This window comes from Neophocaena asiaeorientalis, unplaced genomic scaffold (assembly GCF_003031525.2).
Source record: "Neophocaena asiaeorientalis asiaeorientalis breed wild unplaced genomic scaffold, Neophocaena_asiaeorientalis_V1.1 scaffold15, whole genome shotgun sequence".
Taxonomy (NCBI): Eukaryota; Metazoa; Chordata; class Mammalia; order Artiodactyla; family Phocoenidae; genus Neophocaena; species Neophocaena asiaeorientalis.
The window spans coordinates 11,115,756-11,136,297 of record NW_020185328.1 but is presented as its reverse complement, the minus strand read 5'-3'; the positions used below and the strand labels follow the sequence as shown (position 1 = coordinate 11,136,297).

The 20,542-nt window shown below is 38.0% G+C and overlaps 1 protein-coding gene and 1 pseudogene across 1 annotated transcript in view; both read right to left on the bottom strand.

Annotated features, from left to right (window-relative positions):
* IFI44L (interferon induced protein 44 like) overlaps window positions 1-20,394 on the bottom strand; it is a 43,063-nt gene extending 22,669 nt beyond the window's left edge. Inside the window, 10 exon segments of the mRNA XM_024734566.1 lie at window positions 6,463-6,473; window positions 6,958-7,058; window positions 10,393-10,564; window positions 12,017-12,036; window positions 12,039-12,168; window positions 18,425-18,620; window positions 19,335-19,383; window positions 19,912-19,946; window positions 19,948-20,303; window positions 20,305-20,394. Of these exon segments, the coding sequence (XP_024590334.1) occupies window positions 6,463-6,473; window positions 6,958-7,058; window positions 10,393-10,564; window positions 12,017-12,036; window positions 12,039-12,168; window positions 18,425-18,620; window positions 19,335-19,383; window positions 19,912-19,946; window positions 19,948-20,303; window positions 20,305-20,394 (1,160 nt within the window).
* LOC112392739 (chromodomain Y-like protein pseudogene) lies at window positions 15,400-17,048 on the bottom strand (annotated as a pseudogene).
* Window positions 20,395-20,542: the final 148 nt, after the last annotated feature.

The window sequence follows — 20,542 nt, the reverse complement described above, 5'->3', positions numbered from 1 at the left end:
TTGCTACAAGGACAGTATTTGTCTCTTGAGTGTCTTTGACAGGATGTTCCTGGTTAAGAATTACTTACAGTAAATAAATCCAGATTTTATGGATTTATGAGGCATGTCTTCCTAGAATGTCACATAAGCTGATTGTCTCAATCTGCTCAGGCTGCTGTACATATTACCATGGACGGGGTGGCTTAAACAACAGAAATTTATTTCTCGCATTCTGGAGGCTAAGTCCAAGATCCAGGTGTGGGCAAAGCAGGTTTCATTCTGAGGCCTTTCCTCTTGGCTTGTAGGAAAGTGGCTACCATCTTGCTGTGTGCTCACAAGTCCTTTTCTTGTGGATTTGTGGGGAGAGGGAAAAAGTTCCCTGGTGTCCCTTCTTATATGGAAACTTACTTTATCCCTACCAGATTAAGGTCCCATTCTTATGACCTCTTTTAACCTTAATTACTTCCTAGAGACCCTGTCTCCATGTATACTCACACTGGAGGTTAGGGCTTCAACATGCCTTAATCGTAATTTGGGAGCCCATATCACTGGCATATAAATGTTCCATAATCTAACCACTCTTCAATATGTAAGATGGCCCACAAACTTCATTTAAAAATGCTGCCTTCTGTTCTTAGCCAGAAAACATATGTCTAATATGGGAAGGAAAAAATTAGGAGCCACACAGAATATCTTAGTACTCTTCCTGACTTCTCTGAGATTTTTGAGAGCCTTTATTCTTGAAGTTATTAGTAAAACTTGATACTAGGTAAGACATCTGATTTGCAGAGGTCTGATTTTATAATCCAATCCATTGTATTAGCCCAACCTCTCACACATAATATTGAATGAAAGAGGCCAGACAGAAGAACACACACTTTGGTATAGTTCCAGTTATATAAAATTGAAAAATAATAAGTATTAATTAATGTTACTATGAGCCAGAATAATCATTACCTTTGGTTAGTAATAACTGAGAGGAGTCATAAAGGAGTCTTCTGAAACGATGGTAATAATCTATTTCTTCATCCGAGTACTGGTTACATGACTGTGTCCATTTTATAAAAGTTTGTCAGTTGGTATACTGATCAATTGTGCATTTCTGTTTATATGTTATACTTTAATAAAAAGTTTACTTAACTGATCAGTTAGGGTCAACATCATGATGCATCCATGTAAATTTATCAGACTTCAACAACAACAAAAAGTTTTAAGCTGTTTGGGGCAGCCAGAAGAAAGACCAAATCACTCAAAGAGAAACAATAAAAAAATACTGCAAGTAAATAAATCTGGCCTAAGGTTTTCCACAGTAACACCAAAGCTGTGGAAACATTACAGTATCCCCCAGAATAAAACGTGATCCATGAATTACGTACTCTGCTAGTCATTTAAGTATAAAAACCACAATTAGTTTGGAAACGCAAATGCTCAGGGAATACTACTCCCAGGAGCCCTTCTTTTAAGTGGATAGATATAAACAAGTATTTCGTAGAAGAAATATAAATAACCAATACACATAGACTCATTAACAATCAGGGATGTGCAAAAAATAAAATGAGAAACCATCTCTTAACCATCAAATTGGTGAAGATTCTAAATATTGATAGTAGCAAAGACTGGCAAGGATACAGGGAGTTATTTCCATAACACTCCTGGGGATAGCACAGACAACTGAAGCTTTTGAAAGGGATCTATCGAAATACAAATTCTTAAACAGCAATTCCACTACCGGGGAGTTACCACAGAGAAGTATTTTTGTGCATAGTTATATGCATACAGGTATTACAGGAGCATTGTTTATAACAGCAAATATAAGAAATAATTTAAATGTCCTTTAGTAGAAAAATAGGTAAATTAACTTTGGTCTTTTGATATAATGGATATAACAGGAAACTGCAGCGGAAAGGGTTGACTACCAGTCAAAAGAAGTTCAAGCTCTGGTTTCTTTCTGACAGTCTCACAATCTTCAAGTTTGCTTTCTGTGCTCTCTCTCTCTCTCTCTCTCTCTCTCTCTCTCTTCCTTTCACACTCCTGCTTCCTCCCAACCTGTTCCCCACACTCCACAGAAAACTCTGTATATTCTACTTTTGACCATGGTTGTGTTGTAGAAAACAATTTGTGGCCAGGTTTCAGTCTGGGCCACCTGGAGATAAGGACAAGTATAAAAGTTATTGTTTCTTACAGGAATGAGACAGCTAGAACCCTCCAAACATAAAGAGAACTCTATATAGCGTTATCTGGTTAAACCTACCTTCACATCGAAAAACTCACATTCCTGGAAGGAAATACAACATTGAGGTAGTCCAAGTTTGTCCATTGTATTTATGCTAATAGCCACCTCTTTTTTCTCTAGGTTTATATTGAATTCAGAATTTCTATCACTTTCACGAAACAACATAGATAGTTGACATGGCCCTATTTTGCATTCTGAAATTGCAGTCTCTTGAAAGGCAAAAAGGATAATGAAATAGTCTTCCAGGTAGCTCTTTTGCACATATGCCCCAACAATATGATCTTCACTATAAATCACTGTTATAGTAGGTCCTTGTTTAGAGCATCTCTGAAGCAAACTTTCACTAGAGAATTCATGGACACTGGCCTTATAGAGAAGGCTAAACTGCTTGTCTCCAAAATAATTTTGCAGCTTTTTTTCTTGCATCCACGTCAAACAAGTTGTCATTGCCATACTTCTCAATCTGGTGGAAAATCAAATCCATTTTCCATTAAATATTGCAAAACAGATAATATGTACTGCCACGAAGTTTGCATTTATGCCTTTTATTTACTTTACATTACAAATGAAATGAGTAAATGGAGGGTGAATAGATAGCAAGAAAAGTCATTAGCTAGTTTTTCATTCTAAATAATTACCTTTTAAATTAAAAACAAAAAAGACTTGTTTGCAAGAGGCTGGGAAAAGTGGAAAGCAGCAAGTCATTTACCTGTTTGGAGGATCTATACAAGGGCTGAAGCTGAGAGTAGTTGCTCTCTCTGGACAGGTAGGCAGGCGCAAAGTGGGAGCAGAAAATTTCTCAGCAACCTTGAGGCTTCTCAGACTCAGACAAAAGCAAACTGAAACTCAGTGTGGCCCAGCCCAGTTGGCAGTGTGCCCATTTCCCTCCAGTGAGCAAGCATAAAGGAATCCAGCTAATTTTAGATAGCAAAGTCATATAAAAATAATATTGGGGCTTCCTTGGTGGCACAGTGGTTGAGAGTCCACCTGCCGATGCAGGGGACACGGGTTCGTGCCCTGGTCCGTGAGGATCCCACATGCCGCAGGGCGGCTGGACCCATGAGCCATGGCCGCTGAGCCTGCGCGTGCGGAGCCTGTGCTCCGCAATGGGAGAGGCCACAACAGTGAGAGGACCACAACTGTGAAAAGCCAGAAAAGTAGGGAAGTGATCAGCTGCATCAAATGGTGGAACTATTCCCTTCCACACCTCCTCCATTTATACATCTGGAAAGACTCACTCTCTTCCTCAGTAGCTGGGAATTTGAGGGATGGTCTTGTCTTACTATGGGGAGCAGGCATTTAGGTGGTGGCGACTATCTCCTGCTTGGAAAGTGCTAAAGAATGTAGCTCCGCTGCAAATAAAGAAGTGAACCTGCAGAGAAGCTGACTCTGCAGAGCTGAGTGAGGCTGTGGTCCATGCTAGCAACAGGGAGGGAGGTCTCCCGCGCTGGTCTCAGTGAGTCTTCAAGGGTGAGCAGTTCCATTTCCCTATTTTCATGGTCAGTGGAGAGGGTCTCTTGCCAAATTGGCCAATCCTGAGGGTCTTAATGCATCAGCGTCCACTGCTTTATATGCTGCTGGTGTTAAGGAAGACTTTAAAGCTGACTCCAGCAAAGAAACATGAGAAGGTTTCTGAAAAGCTGTGATGGGAGGAGCAGCCTCAAGCAGAGAACACTGGGTAAAACAAAAGGTTTGCAGAGATCAGCGAGGGTTAAACACAGTCATCACCGTCTGAATTCCTTCTATGGTCAGGTTCCACTGCTCCCTGAAAGGCTCAAAAGAGCAGAAGATCTCTTCTTCCATTTTGAAGACTGCCTTAAGAACTCAGACTAGAGCCAGAGGGTCTAACATCACCTGGAAAACAGCTGTCAGCTCGGTTAGAAAGCTAGGAATCTTAGGGTAATCTTTGACACATTCCTTGTATCATCAATGGAACTGAAATAAGTAAAGCTTAGCTCCTTAATGATAAAGAAACAAGACATGAAGTGGGGAGGAGAGATCATTTGGTAGTCAGCACTTACCCCAAATTCTTTTAAGAGATACTGTAGAATTGGCATTTATCAAGATGTAGTTTCAAACCTGCCCCCTACCTCCCCACTCCCAACACATACAAATAACCCAATAACTTAGGTAGCCCTTGCTCATAAATTATGTCATTTGAATGAACCAGTCCCTTCAAGAAATTGATATTCCCAGCTTTCCTTTCCTTGAGACTTTGGAAGACATAGATGCTCTATATGAGCTCAGAGGTATGATAGGTCCCATCCAAAAACCTGTGTTGGTGTCCCCCTTTGCATACTCCCACTGGTCCTTTTAGCATCAAGGGTCAACCTTATGTGTTGGGAGTATTCTGAATGTCTCAGGTCTTTATAAAGCAGATATGCTCCAACTATTCAGACAGTCTCAGCCAGCTAAATTTCAGAACAGAGGTGTGTCCTTCTGTTGGATAGTCTACAGATGACAGTCAGTCCATTATTAATGAAAGGCCCACAGGCCACATTGACAAGACCATCAGGTCACATTTCTTCTTTACCTTGTGAAGTGTGGGGCTTCTTCAAATAGGGATGAAGACTTTGGACACATTGCCCTGGCTTCCAGTCAGTGTTGTAACTGCTCACATGGTACTGAGAATTCCCCCTTTGTGTACCACACACTTCCTCTTGGTCCCTTCAATTCTGTTTCTCTTTCTTTCATTCTTCTACCAGAATTATGGACAATTTCTCTTCCCTCTTTCTTCCCAGGCTGGGTGACAACCTTATAGTTTCTACAGAACTGCATCCCTCTATTACCTTTCTAATACATAGCAATTCTATAAATTCTGTGTTCAGATCCTTTCATGGCCTGGACTCCCAAGGGTCTACTACGAAACTTAAAAAAAATCTGAACACTGTTTCAGTTTTTTTTCACCCCCTGGTTTAAATAAACTTAATTTAATTCTTAAGAAAACAATGTGAGTGACTCTGGGAAATGAGGGACAAACTATACACAGGGAAGTACAAAAAATATATATAAAAGTTACTATTTTAAGAAGTTATCTAGCTGCATGTGCTGCCCATTTGAAATATATGAAGTCCTACCATGCAGATGAGCTACTTCTTTTTCTCCCTGGACTCTTCAGTCACGGGGATTTGACAATCCTCCCTTATAAACCTGCACTGAGAACAGAACCACTGATTGCCTATCAGGCAGAACAGGGTCTGATACACTCAGAATACCATAACTGTATATATCTTAATATGCTTATTTAAACTGTAGTGGTCCATTCACATGTGAATTACTTTCACAATATAACACCAAAATGGAAGACAAATGAGCTCAAAGGCTTAAATGTATGGGGTTGTTTTGCATTTTTTTATTGATGTCAGACTGGAGTTATCATGAAATATTCCAAAGAAATCAATTGTTTAAAACACTTTAAAAACTATAATGATCTACCCACCACTGAGCACAGCTTGTTAGTCTTTTCCCCACCCCATCCCAATTCCTGCAACCCATACTTGCAGTTTTGCTTACACTGACATTTCTTCCCTGGGGCCTGGAATAGCTTGAATCTATCCATGTGAGGGGCGTGCAGCTGGATATTGGCTATTATCCAAACTATTGTCTGGCTGACCCCAGTGCCCTGCATTTTCTTCAACACCAGAAAAAAATTTTTTGCAGTGGTTTGCAACTGGTAGGCAAGATTCCATCTTGCTTATATTGATGGCAAAAATAGGATGTACTTAACCTACTCTTCTCCATAAATCGGCCCAGACACTCGTCACATTAGGATTGGGATTTGGGGACATCCAAATTCCCACAGCTTTTAGGAACACCTAAAGACTTTGATCAGCCTTGCTATCAAGTGGCTACTTTAGCATCAGATGGAATTTTGTCCCTACAAGATGATTACTCATCAGGTGGTCTCTATAGCACCTGAGACTTACTTGAGTCCCCCAATCAATTTTGTGAAATTAGTTATGCCTTTTTTATGAAGAAGCAATATGATAATCTTTAAGATTAGTTTTCTAAAGAAGACACAGCCTTACACATCACCCACTGTAATTACCCCTCTTATTAAGGTAGATACTGGGTGAATTTGTACAATGTTACCAATTTCTGCCAGAAAGAAACACTTTGTTTTTTTACTTTTTTTCAAGCTTGATTAAGATATAATTGATATATAATGTTATGTAAGTTTAAGGTGTTCAACATGATGCTTTAATAAACATATACATTGTGAAATGATTACCACAATAAGGTTAGTTAACACATCCATCACCTCAAATCATTACACTTTTTGTATGTGTGGTGAGAACATTTAAGAACTACTTTCTAAGCAACTTTCAAGTATATGATACTGTATTGTTAACTATAGTCACCTTGCTGTACATTAGATTCTCAGAACTTATTCGCCTTACAGCTGGAAATTTGTACCCTTTAACCAACATCTCCCCATTTCCCCCACCTCTCAGCCCCTGGCAACCACCATTCCACTGTTTCTATGAGTCCAGCTTTGTTAGGTTCCACATATAAGTGATGTCATACAGTATTTGTCTTTCCTATCTGACTTATTTCTTTTAGCATATGCCATTTTGTTTAAAATGGCAGGACTTCCTTCTTTTTATGGCTTAATAATATTCCATATATTATTCCAGGCAATTAATCCATTTCTTCATTTACCCGTGAATATGTAGTGTGAGTGCACACACACACACAGTACAACACTATTACAATACTATCTAGTTGCAAAAAGTATTCCTAACCTGGCTTTGAGAAATCATAGATTTATTCATCTTTAAGAAGTTGTCTTGAAGAACTGCATAGCAATTATTCACTTTAGTAAGCAATGCTACATGTGCTACACCTATACCAAATAGATACATCAGTTATTTTATATCATAAACAGCAGTGTGTCAACAAGGTAATTAAATATGTGTGAAAACAGTACTCTGTAACGTAAATTTGAGATCAGGAGAATGCAATATCCCCAAGAAATCTCAATATGGGACTTGAAGTTCTTCTAACAGAAGAAATGATTCCTTCCAAAGTGAGAGATCATTTCTAAATGCAATTAAATTCACACTAAGTTGCAATCAGCTACTATCCCATTCAAATAGTGTGTTTTAAAGTGTCCGGGGGTAAAAGTGGTTGCTGAATCTCAAAGACTAACAAAAGAACCCCAAGAAAGAGAAAGTGAGGAGGGTCGTGTGTGAGCATTTATAAAAGCAAAGTACACTGATTTCACAGTTCTACTAAGGACCTCTTGCCTTTTCCCTCAAACCGCAGAGATCAGATGAGTAAATCCTAACCGAATCAAAGTTCTGCTTTACTAATAACTGCTTCCCCAGTAAGGACAGAGGGGATATCCCTACAAACCCCAAAGACATAAAAAGAATAAGAAAATACTACAAACAACTCTACACGCATAAATTTGACAACTTAGAAGAAATAGACTAAAACTACAAACTACCACAACTCATCTAATATGAAATATATAATTTTAATAACTCTAAAACTATTTTTAAATTGAATTTGTGGTTTTAAAAACTCCTGAAAAAGAAATCTTCTGGCCCAGATGGCTTTACTGGAGAATTCTACCAGACATTTAAAAAGAAATTAATACCAGTTCTACACAATCTCTTCCAGAAAATGAAAGAGGAAGGAACACTTCCCAACTCATTTTATAACACCAATATTACCCTGAGACCAAAACCTGACAAAGACCGCAGAAATTAAAAAATAAATAAATAAAAAACCCAACTACAGACCAATATTCCTCAATAGATGCAAAAATTCTTAATAAAATATTATCATACAGGATTCATACAGGATTCAGCAATATATAAAAAGAATTATGCACCATGAACACATGGTTTTTTTTCCTAGAGAGACAAAGTCGGCTTAAGATTCAAATTCAGTCAATATAATCCGCGATACAAACAAGCTAAAGAGGAAAAAAACTCTCATGATCATATCAATCTATGGAGAAAAACCATTTGGCAAAATTCAACACCCATTCATGATTTTAAAAAAAACTCCTAGAGAAGTAGGAATAAAGAAGAACTTCCTCAACTTAATAAAGAACTATTATTAAAAACCCATAGTTGACATCATAGTGGTGAAACACTGGATACTTTCCTCCTAAGATCAGAAACAAGGCAAGGGTATCTGCTCTCACCACTATTATTCAACATAGTACTGGAAGTCCTAGCCAGGACAGTAAGACAAGCGAAGGAAATAAAACACATACAAATTGAAAAGGAAGACATAAAATTGTCCCCATCTGAGATGGTATGAAATCCTAAGAATTCAACAAAAAATCTTCCTAGAGCTAACAAACTATCAATATCCCATCAAGATTTTTTTGTAGAAATAGACAAGGTAATTCTAAAATTCCCATGGAAATGTAAAGGTACTAGAATAGCTAAAACAATTTTGACAAATAAGAATAACATGGGAAGAATTATTTTACCCACTTTAAGACCTATATTTTTATTACTATATAGCTACAGTTATAAAGACTGTGTGGTGTTGGTAGAAGAATGAACACATAGGTCAAGGGAACAGAATACATAACCCAGAAATAGATGCACAAAAGCAAGGACAATGAATTTTTGACAACAGTGCAAAAGCAATACAATGGAGCAATGATAATCTTTTCAACAAGTGGTGCTGGAGCAATTGAATATCCATAGGCAAAATAAAATAAAATAAACCTTGACCTATACCTCACGTCTTACACAAAAAGTGATTCAGAATTAATCATACATTCAAATGTAAAAAATAAGACTATAAAACTTTTAGAAGAAAACAAAGAAAAAATTTGGGGACTTAAAGTTTGGTAATGGATTTTAGACACAAAATGAAAAGCATGATCCTTAAAAGAAAAAAAATGATAAATTGGAGCTCACCAAAATTTTTAAAATTTAGTTTTGTGAAAGTCTCTGTTAAGATAACGAAAAGACAACTTAGCACTGGGAGAAACTATTTGCAAACCATATATCTGATAATTGACTCATATCTAGAATTTATGGATCTCTTAAAACTCAACAGTAAAAAACCAAAGTGTCCAAATAGAAAATAGGTCAAAGACATGAAGAGATATTTCCCTGAGGAAGACACATACAAACAAATAAGTACATTAAAAGATGTTCAACGTAATTTATCATTAGGGCAATGCAAATTAAGACCATGATGAGCTATCACTATACACCTATTAGAAGAGTTAAATTTTTTAAAAATAGCAACAATGGCAAATACTAGCAAGAATACAGAGAAACTAGATCTCTCATATATTGTTAAAATATAAAATGTGCAGTAATTCTGAAGAGTGGTTTGGTGGTTTCTTAAAAAATTAGACACACACTTAGCATAGGACCCAACAATCACAATTTCAGGGAATTATCCCAGAAGAATGAAAACTTATGTCCACACAAAAACCTGCACACTAATATTCAAAGGAGCTTTATTTGCAATAGCCAAAAACCAGAAGTAATCAAAATGTCCTTTGATAAAGAATGGTTAAAACAACTGTGGAATATCTATACCATGGATTACTACTCAACAATAAAAAGGAATGAACAATTGATATACACAACAACTTCGATGGAATTCAAAGGATATTAGGCTGAGCGAAAAAAGCCAGTCTCAAATCAAACATACTTTTGGATTCCATTTGTATAACATTCTCAAAATGACAAAAGTAGGGAGATGGAGGAGAGATTAGTTGCTGCCAAAAACTATGGATGGTGAGGATTGGGGGATACCACGACAAAGACCTTGTGGTGATAGAGTAGTTCTGTATCTTGATTGTAGTGGTGGTTACACGAATCTACACATGTGACAAAATGACAAAGTTATACCACACATTATAAGAGTGTTATATCTCCCGGTTTTAATCTTTCTGGTCTAGTCACATAATGTGGGGAGGTGACTCCCCTATCTAGCCACAGGAAAATCACACATGACAAAAAAAAACTATGGCCTTTCTAATCTTTAAGGAATGAAGACTAAGATTTAGGGTCCTGCTTTCAGTAAAGCCTTTGGATGATCTCCATGTGCTGTTGCCACCAACTAACCCAGGGCTTGGGAAATTGGATGAAGGGGGCATGGGACCTTGCTGTACTCTTTTTGTAACTTCCTGTGAATATAGCATTATTTCCAAGTAAAAATATTTTAATAAGTACAATGAGACTCACCGCAGTTTAATATTTCTTCCTGAACTTGTTTGAACTTTGCCACCATTTTAGAGGACAGTTTGTCAATAGAGTTGATATCAAAGACATAAGCCACACAATGAATCCTGTCTTTCAGTGATGGAGAGGTGATGAAAGTAGGATGCTTGGGTGTAATTGGTTTATGGGGACTAAACTGTTATAGAAACATAAGGTAACATTTAGAGAGTCTCTGCTGAATTCTTTCAGATACAATTCATGTTTCAAACATGCCCACCACTAACCTCCAACCCAAAACTTTCCCTTCCCTCCAATACTCCTTCCCCAGATTAGTTAGTAGCACCCCTTTCATGCTTCCTCTCCACTGTTAGCATGGCGCCATTATGTCTTTTTTATAAAACAACACACTCCATTGCTTTGGCAAAAATGGTGATTATAACTTAATTGTCCATAATGGAAATATTTCAGAAAAGTATAAATAATGTTTTTTAAAACATAATTTCAAAACTCTTGCATACTTAACTGGACTAACTGAGAGAAAAGGCAAGAGAAAATATATTGAAAATGCCATTTAAACTAAAACACTAAAATTTCTTTTAATTTTACAGAAGAAAAAGAAATTAAAGTGAAAAAAATACCAAATTTTAAATTAACATCTCCTTACCACAAGACAATAATCTTTTCAATGTTAAGAAAATAATTACGAAACATAATACAAGGCTGGGTTCATTATTTTTTTAACTATATGTTTCAATGTTGGACTGAATTGATTGACTCTGTGCTGTGAAAAATGAAGGTGCTCATATATCCATGATTTCTCCCATTTCTCTACCCTGCTCCTCCGCCCTGTATCTTAATGTCTTTTTAGATTGTGAGCTTCTTGAGGATAGGATTATGTTCATATTCAAAACTGGCGTAGTATCTGACACAAATTAGGTTTTTAATCAATAGTTTTTAAATAAATAAGTGCATAGTTAAGGTTTCCAATCAAGCACAATTGAGAGGCAAAGGAAGTCACTGCTTAGAAACTGAGGCTGATTTTATTGTGCCTAAAAGAAAGGTGATAATAATGGTTAACTTTTTGAGAACTTAGAGTACATCTTCTCATTTAATCTTCTTAGCCACCTGTGAGATTAGCATTATCTACATTTCACACACACATGATAAAACTAAGACTTACAGAGACAAGTATGTAACTTGCTTATGGGTACACACCTAATTGGTGGCAGAGTCAGCCTTTGAATCTAAGTATTTAAGTAGTGAAGCCTGATTACTTTCAGTATAACATCACACTTCAACAAAAAGTGGTTGTTTCAATATTCTACCTAACTGATTATTAAAGTTCAAGAGATTATACTACTACTTTCCTACTGTTTTACATCATTGTAAAGAATGATATAAACACAGTTCCTCCTGAACTTTTCCTGGAACCTATATGAGTAGACTCTTGCCTTTTGGCTATATTTCTTATAATAAGAGAAAGAAAGAGCTGTTATCTACTTTCCTTACACGAATACTTATTAAAGTACAGTGGTATTGGTTGGTGTTAAAACCACTTTATGACAGCTGAAACTGCCTGGGGTAAAAAGTCAATGAAAAGCATTGATGAAAATGATTTGAAATGTTTTAGACATTGAAGGATTCTTACCTGATATCTGTCTGGCACCAGCCTTTTAAGACGTGGGGTATGTCAGCCACACATAAACCTACTCCCTCTTTCTCATCCAGCCCCATGGAGTCACACAACATAAATGGCAGAGATTTACCATCTTTTCCATCTTTAGTAGAATATATCCTATACTGTAAAACAAAACACATCAAGTATAAAAGTTCATTCTTCAACTAGCCTTCAAGACACAACAATAGGAAAAATAGAAACTGGTTAATATTTTTAAATTGTGGTCCTCAAACATTTTGGTCTCAGGATCAACTTAGACTCTTAAAAATTATTGAGGGTCCCAAAGTTATTTTATTCATGTGAGTTATATCTATTGACATGTAACATACTAGAAATTAAAACAAAAAATTTTAAATATTTTTAAGTCATTTAAAAATACAATTATGAACCGTTACATGTTAACCTAATTATCAATTTTACAAAAAAAATTATTTTCCAAAACATTATAGAAAAGAGTGGGATTGATTTACTTTTTGCAATTCTCTTTAATGTCTAAATTAATAGAAAACAGCTGGATTCTCATATTTGCCTCTGCATTCAATCTGTTGTGATATACTGTTTTGGTTGAAGTATATGAAAAAAATCTGGCCTCACACTTACATGTAGTAGGCAAGGAGGGAGTATTTAATTTAACAGCTTTCAGAGAATTATGGACATTCCTCATTAATAATACATCAAAGCTAACAAGTGATAATTTCTCAAAGATTAGCTGCAATGTGAAATCCGTGACGTTTTCATATTACATTAAGTTCATTGATCTATCTTACACTTTGAATATATCTTTTATCCATCCATGATTTTGTAACCTGACGCATTGGTCATTTGAAAGTATTGGTTCGCTGGCTTATCTGGATGGTCCAAATATTGGCACATTTCATTGTACAATATTAAAACATCATATTTGTTAATACCATCATCAATCTCATTAGACAAGTCTTTAAGTTCTTAAGTTTTCAATCTCAAAGTGGTGGATACAAGTTTCCCAACATTCCAATTTTTTCTTAAAAGCTCAAATGCTATCTTTGGTAACAAACACTGTGAGTTGTTGTCCTTGAAGTGACAGGCTCATTTCGTGCATTTTCCCCAAAAATGTCTACCAAATACCCAAGTATGAATCAGCAAGTCTTTCAGTTGTCTTTTCAATCAAAAATGTTACATGAGAAAAGTTCCGCTTACAACTCAATTGCACTAGTGCCCTTGCTAGACAACCACCATATTTTGACATGTATTAGGAGCACTTTATATGCACTTCCCATTTCATCACACAAAATTTTTAAATGATGTGCATTTAAGAGTTGAGTTTAAATAGAATCAATAATCTTTACTGATTCATCAAGGAAATTCTTAAGTGAAAGTGGCATTTTGTTTGTTTTTACTGCAAACTCAGTGGTAGGGAAGATTACAGTGACTGTAGTAGTGTTTGGTGCCATTGCTTGATTCATGTTAAGGTGCCAACAGATAAAATTATATTTGTTTGATCAGTTCAAATGTTAATACACTAGAAAGAGCAAAAAGCATCTTAGTGTTTTAAAAACAGTTTTAAGTTCACAGATCCCCTAAAAGAGTTTCAGGGACTCTCAGGGGTCCACAAACCTCATTTTAAGAAGCACTATTTTAACAAAGCTTCTTTTCTAGACACACTCAATCTGATCCCAAGACTATTTTTCAGGAAAACTCTGAAAAAATTTTATTTATTGGTCAAATACACTTCCAACATAGACACAACTATGGAAGATTTGGGAAGAATCACAAAGAAAAGGACTTCTCAGAGACACCAGACAATAATCACCATTCTCCCACTCTAAACGAGGAAGTGGAGAATCCCCCGTAGCCTACTGTAACTTGTGTTTTTGTTTGTTTGTTTTCAAATGTGTTAAGAAATGTTAGTTTCATTTAACCAGTTTTCACGGCTGAATATTTATTCTATAAAAACTTTACTGATTGTACATTTTATATATAGTTCAAACTACTGAACGAAAAAAGTAGGTCCCAAAGATGCAAAATTACCGCACCAACCAATCCAAGGTAAAGGCAGATTTACACACTGTACAGTTCTCCGAAGCCAGGAGGTGGCCACTTTTAAGTATAAATGTCAAAACTGTATAAAATAAGGTTTTAATTTTATTTCATTCTTCCTACATTCCATACGATTGCAAGCTCAGAAGCCTACTGAATGGTAGACATCTGGAATCAGGAATCAGTCCCCACTCCTGGCAGGAATGAGGGTGTTTATTTACACATGGCACTCTTCAGACAGCAATCTGTACTTGGTATATTGTGTTGACATGAAAGCAGAGACCAAGAACATTAAACGTCAATATAAGGTAGTTCTTTCTCTTAAAAAGGAGTTTCTGCATTTAATAGTGTGCCAAAAGAATTTTAACTTATTAAATAAAATATATTCTAAGTGAACCTAAAAATTACACTTTATAAACATAAAAATACTTTATTTTTGGTGTAATACATCAATCATATCTGCAAATAGAAAACCAAAACTGTATATAAAGTAGTAGTTTTCACCCAGCAACAAGAAGCACTCATGTAGTTATTTTTCAAAAGGGTCAGAAAAAACTAATTATAAACCCACTAACTTATAACTTAGATATCATACTTACCGCTATTCAGTGATTCACTAATACAGCAAAACAAGCTTTCCCCTAGAGAGAGTGGTTTCTTCCTGTCAACTGGGTAAGAATCGGACATATTTTTAAAAAAAGGGAGAATCAATTGATTTCTCAGCGTGACTCCTACGTGCGTTTTAGTCTGGGGGTATGTTCATCAGTGGGTGTTTAATCAGAAATACTTATCCTGAAAGATAAGACTTCCTACTGGTTTAGAATTTTCCATCTCTGAGGTTTTGTACCTCCTTGGAGACAAGGGCATGCCTCAGATTTTTCTGTATTTCTATTTGGCTCAGGGGAGGCAAGGCTGGCTAACACCTCTTTAGATTCTGTTTTCTAGAGGGGAAAAAACAAGGAAAACAAACATTATTCCAGACTTTTCTGACACCCAAACCAGGAAAACACACTTCATTTTTATACAGTCCTAGCCAAAGATAACAAAAATTAGAGCCTCAAAGAGCAGCCCAGAGCTCTCCATTATACTTGTATACTTGTGTGTATATTAAGTATAAAATAATGACGTTTGGACAAAGGAGCTTTGTAGTTATTTATTTTAAAGTTACAGTACTTAGAAACTCCTTGGTAATTAATTGCTTGTCTATTTCAAGTCCTGCTTCCAAGCGTGAGCGCCAAGTGAACGTGCTCCAAGCTGTGAGGGTGGGTCCGGGCCCCGGGGAGCCCCAGCCGCCCTGCGCCATGCGATTCCAGGGTCGTCTGGGGGCAGCCCGGCCATCAGAGCTTGCCGATTTTCCTCTGCAGGTACTTGAGCATGGAGTCCACGCCCTGGGCCGAGCCCCAGATCTGCTTCAGCACCTCGCACTCCCGCTCGTTGGCCTGCTCCAGCTCCAGCTTCCTGCTACAGCGCACGAGGGCCTTGGATTCCACGAGCACAACCGGGTTGCAGGAGGCGAGCTCCTTAAGGGGAACCATGACTTCCCGGGTGAAGGACGCCCCCGGCTAGAACACCTGGGGGCCCAGGCCTTTTGCCACACGCCGCCTGCGCCATCAGCTTCCACCTGCTGAGCAGCGTTTCATTCGCACATGCTCCTCCCACTACCTTGGGAAACATAACGGTGGTACAGCCAACTGGCCTCTGTCCGAAGATAGTATCGGGTGTTTGGAACCGAGCCTTTTCATTGGCCCAAACCACGTCACAATGAGGCAGTATGGACTCTCCTCGTCCAATGGCTGGGCTGTTTACGGCTGCAATGATAGGCTTCTTAAACTGAATGAAAGCATTCGGGAAGTTAGTGAAGGCCTCGGCCACCTTCGTGCTCTCCCTTTTCCGGTCGTCGGTCAGGCGCCGCTGGGTGAAGTAGATGAAGTCGAGGCCGCAGCAGAAGACGCTGCCCAGGCCGCCGAGCAGCACAGGCTTGCTGTCTCGGCGGCGGTCGTGCTCTGGGCGCTCTGCACTTCCGTCCTCACCTCTGGGTTGAGTAAGTTGTTCTCAGACGAATTCGTGGACAGCAGGATGTGGGTGAAGCCTTCCTGCTTCCGGACAATGATGTCCCTGTACCTGTAGGTGCTTTCCGTCTGCCTCACTGCCGCTGGTCGAAGGGCTGGTCTCGTCCGTCGTCGATGAATTTCCTCATCCAGCCATCACTCCCGTGACCGACGTCTGCAGTTTGGTGGTCTTGTTGGCCGTCAGCGCGTCCGTGAACGGGGAGGAACCTTTCCCCTTAATGGCTAGCCCCGTGGCTGTGGCCACGGTCAGGGGGCCGGACACCTGAGGCACCAGCAGGTGTATCCCCGGTCAGCGGTCAGCTGGCCGGTCCCCCCATCCGCAGCCGCTCGGCGCCAGGGCCCGGCAGAGCCCCGACCGGCTTTGTGGCCGCCACCTCCAGCGCCACCGTGTCCTCCTGCCCTTGCTTGGCGGAGTCCAGTTTCTCGGGGCGCTCGTTCTGAAAGCCGTCTGCTGTGGTCCTGCTTTTGATAGGGCTCTTGGGCACGAGGATCTTTATACCTGCCGTGGCCAGGTCCATGTTCTTCCAGTTCAAGAGGGACGGGGCTGGGTTCTTCTTGCACTTCTGGCTGGCAGCAAACAGCGGGCTGCTCTTGGGCTCATGCTCTTTGCCGACCACGAGTGATTTAGGAGAGGCCTTGGAAAAGATGCTGTTGGTGGGTCTGGAAAACTGTTTCCTGGCATTGTTCGGGGAGGTCCGATTGGTGCTGGTGAAGGTGCCCTCCTTCTGCTTCTCGGTGTGGAGCCTGTTAAAATCGTGGATATATTCCTCTCGGTTCACCAGGTGCTGCTCCGGCACTGAGGTGTCATCCTCACTGTCGTAGCCCTTCCACCGAACCAATATTCTGTCTTCCCTTTTTTTGTTTTTCCTTTTGTCAACGATCCTTTCAACCTGATGTGAGTTAGTGGAGACCAACATACATGAGTTTACTCCTTTTCCAAATTTATCCAAACGATTGGTATTCGACAGTCTGTACCACTCAAGATAAGACTCTTCAGATCAGGAGTTAAAGCCATGCCACATCTCGGCAGAACAATGACTAATATCTTAAATTAGAGGTTATTTTCTTTCCCTGCTCAACAGCCCAACCAATCACTTATTCAGTTCTCCCAAGAATCTCAACCTATTGTAATTTGTGATGGAGTCAAAGCTCCCATTGCTCCATGAAATGCCTAGGAGCAGTCCCACTGGAGATTTTGATCTAAGTGAATGGGGATTACTGGTACCTGAACATGAAAGGAATTACATGAATCATTAGAGTTAGATACTTAAAGTACATTATAAAATTTCAAGATCAATAGGTACATTCATGGTGCCATTAACCATTAACTTGTTTCCTTTACTTCAGTTCTTCAGAAAGAAGGGTCTCTGAGCAATAAAATATTCCATTTCCTTCACAAAATACTCTGTCCTGTTTTCCTTCAGTGTATATAGTATTTGCATTCTATTTGGAATTCAGGACTTACATCTTCTCTTAAAGCAATGCATTTGGAGTTTTCAACATAAAAAGAAGGCAGAGAAATTCTGTCCTGATGAGTACCGCTATTATAGCGTCTATCACACTGAATACTACTTATTTGTTTATTACCTGCTTTGGTCCCTGAGATCCCTCAGTAAAGGGACCAAGTATTATTTGCACTTAGGTCTCTATTGCAACACAGTATTTAGCAAACATAAACATTTCAATCAATGCTTAATGTACTGATTTGCTGTTGTGGTATCTTGCCTTGGCTCCGAAGGCTAGGCTGATGTATCATAATAAAGCCACTCAAGTGGATAGAATATAGCCAACATCAAGAAATAAGATGTGATTCTTGAAAGTCCTAGAAAATGCTTTCAGTTATTGAATGTGACACAAAACTAAAATGAGCTGTTGCTGTCTTATGCTAAATTATGCATTGACAACATACAACATATTCCCAATCAGAAGATAACAATATTAGACTGTAGCAAACATAGAAAAACACAGCTTGATTATGAAATTTTCTATTAATTCCCTTTATTCTTTTTGTTTGTATGATAACATAGACAAGCACAGAATGGAAGTTTCTAGATAAATATTGCACTGTAATTGGTAGGTCTTTCAGGTAACATTTTAAAAAATGGTGTTAGTATTATACTTATTTCCTTAAATCTATTTATTTACAAGTAAGATAGTCTTTATAGGAGCATTGATAGATTGATTTACCCCTGTGAAGGTTTAAATCGCTGTTTTGCTTCTCATGGTTATTTCTTATAAAATAATAATTGTAATCCATAAAACAAAATCCTCAGGAAATCCTGCAATAACTTACCTGCTCAGTAATGCTGGTGACATCAGACCCCACTATGGTTTGGTGAGTCAAATGGCCTTGGAAAATGCACTTCACTGAATTGAAAAAACTGGACTTTCCAAACCCCACTGGACCCAACAAGAGAATACGGATTTCTGAAATCAAGTCTGCATAGGGCCTGTAGGCTCTGAGGTCTGCTAGGAGACTATTTCTGTGCCTGTAAAAATGCAGTAGTTAAATACAACAGACAAATTTCCATAAGGAAGAATACAATTCTCCTGGCTCTTTTCTTCCCTCTGAAAAGTATGGTTTAATGCTTACTTATTATTTTGATATTAACATCTATCATATGACTTGAAAGGGTCTAAGGTTATACATTTTGTGCTTGAAGAAAATGCACTTATCTATATCTGACTAAGTTAAACATTAACCAGCAACCAAATCATTGCTAAACTATTAGCCTTAGACCATATAAATCTAATAAATAACAGGAACACTGAAGATGAATTTTCAGTAAAAAGGTTATATTAAGAAGAAATAAAAAACTATATATGCAATGCAGGTGTTTATCTATAAACTAGGGAGAAGGGACTTTGTTTTTAAAATTTTTCGAGTTTCCCCAAAAACTTTATTCTCAAGGAAAGGATTCAGAGGAATTATCTAAAATGTTCATCTCGACTCTGTCTGGGAAACTTTGAATGTAACAGGACCAAAGTGAAACATGAAGTCAAATTGTCATCAGGTGGATCTTAAAAGTTTCAGTTGGTAGTGGTTTTGTTTTTGTTATTGTTCTAAATTGTCTTGAACACATTATGTCAGGAACACTATAACTGATTTTTATCACTCCAAGTGATACAATTTTTAATTTTACTATTTGTCGGTGCCATTTATACAGTTGGTGAGTAATAGATAGTCCAAGAAACTAACTTACTGTGTGGCTCTTGTTATCCTGTTTATGTAGCCTGCATCATCCTTAATTCCTAAAGGAAATAAACATAGCATAATAATGTTTAAACTTGTCTGGTTTAGTGTGGCCAAGTCTACCTTCTAAATAGGGTATTGAGTCTTCTTTGCATAACCCAGCTGAGCTGTTGGGTTAGGAGTTAGGATCGGCAGCATAACGAGATGAAGAGGAGCTAAAGTTTTCTTCTTTATACATTAAGTCACTCTGCAAACTCATATAATTATGCCTAGAGGTCCTCGAGCTGACCCCAAAGGTGTCACTTGTCAAAATACTGAGGCCTTCCCCCCACCCTTTCTCTCTCTCCATCTCCATCTCCATCTCTTCACTCATACTTCTCAACTTACTTTGATCAAAGCTGCCTATTCTTTCTGGGTAATAACCCCATAACCTTTAGGCCTTCCAGGTTTCATTTTTGAGCTTATAAAAAATTTTGTGGCATGAAATTCAATTGTCTGTCTCCTTTTTCCTTGTTCACGTAGATTAATTATGACCTACCAAACACAAAGAGTAGAACCAGAAAGTAGGATTATCTAATTTAACATACCTTCCACTTGAAAAACTTCACATTCCAAAAATCGGGAGCCTAAGTCAGTTTTTAGTCAATTTTTCCACTAAAAGTTTATGTATAACAATGATTCTATTGTATAAATCTAGAGATAAATACTGATAGGGAGAAATAGAGGACTGAAATACCAGTTGGTCATCGCTAATTTCCGATGTTGAATTTAAAAATGCAGCCGTCATTTCCATTGTTTTATTCTTTTGAAATGAAAAACAGAAGGAATTATTTGGCTCTCTAAAACGTTCAGACATTTCAGGATAATGCCCAAGCATAAAGATACCAAAAATATTCTTGGGATGATAAATCATTGTTATAGTGGATCCCTGACGAATGCACCTATTATGCATATTTCTAATTCTGTTTCCGTGGACACTTAGACTTATAAAGAAGTCTCAAAGAAACATTTCCAAGCAGCTTTTGCAGACTCTTTTCCTCCTTCCATGTCAGTGTGGTTGTCACTGCCATTGTTCTGTATCTAGTGAGAGAAAAAATTAATAGTTTGAGAGAGTAGTATAGCATTGTGGTTTCTGCTATACTAGTTCCAGTGAGTTATTTTTTCCTCTCACCTACTTAAAGCATGTTATTTGGATTTGGATTATAAAAATATATATAT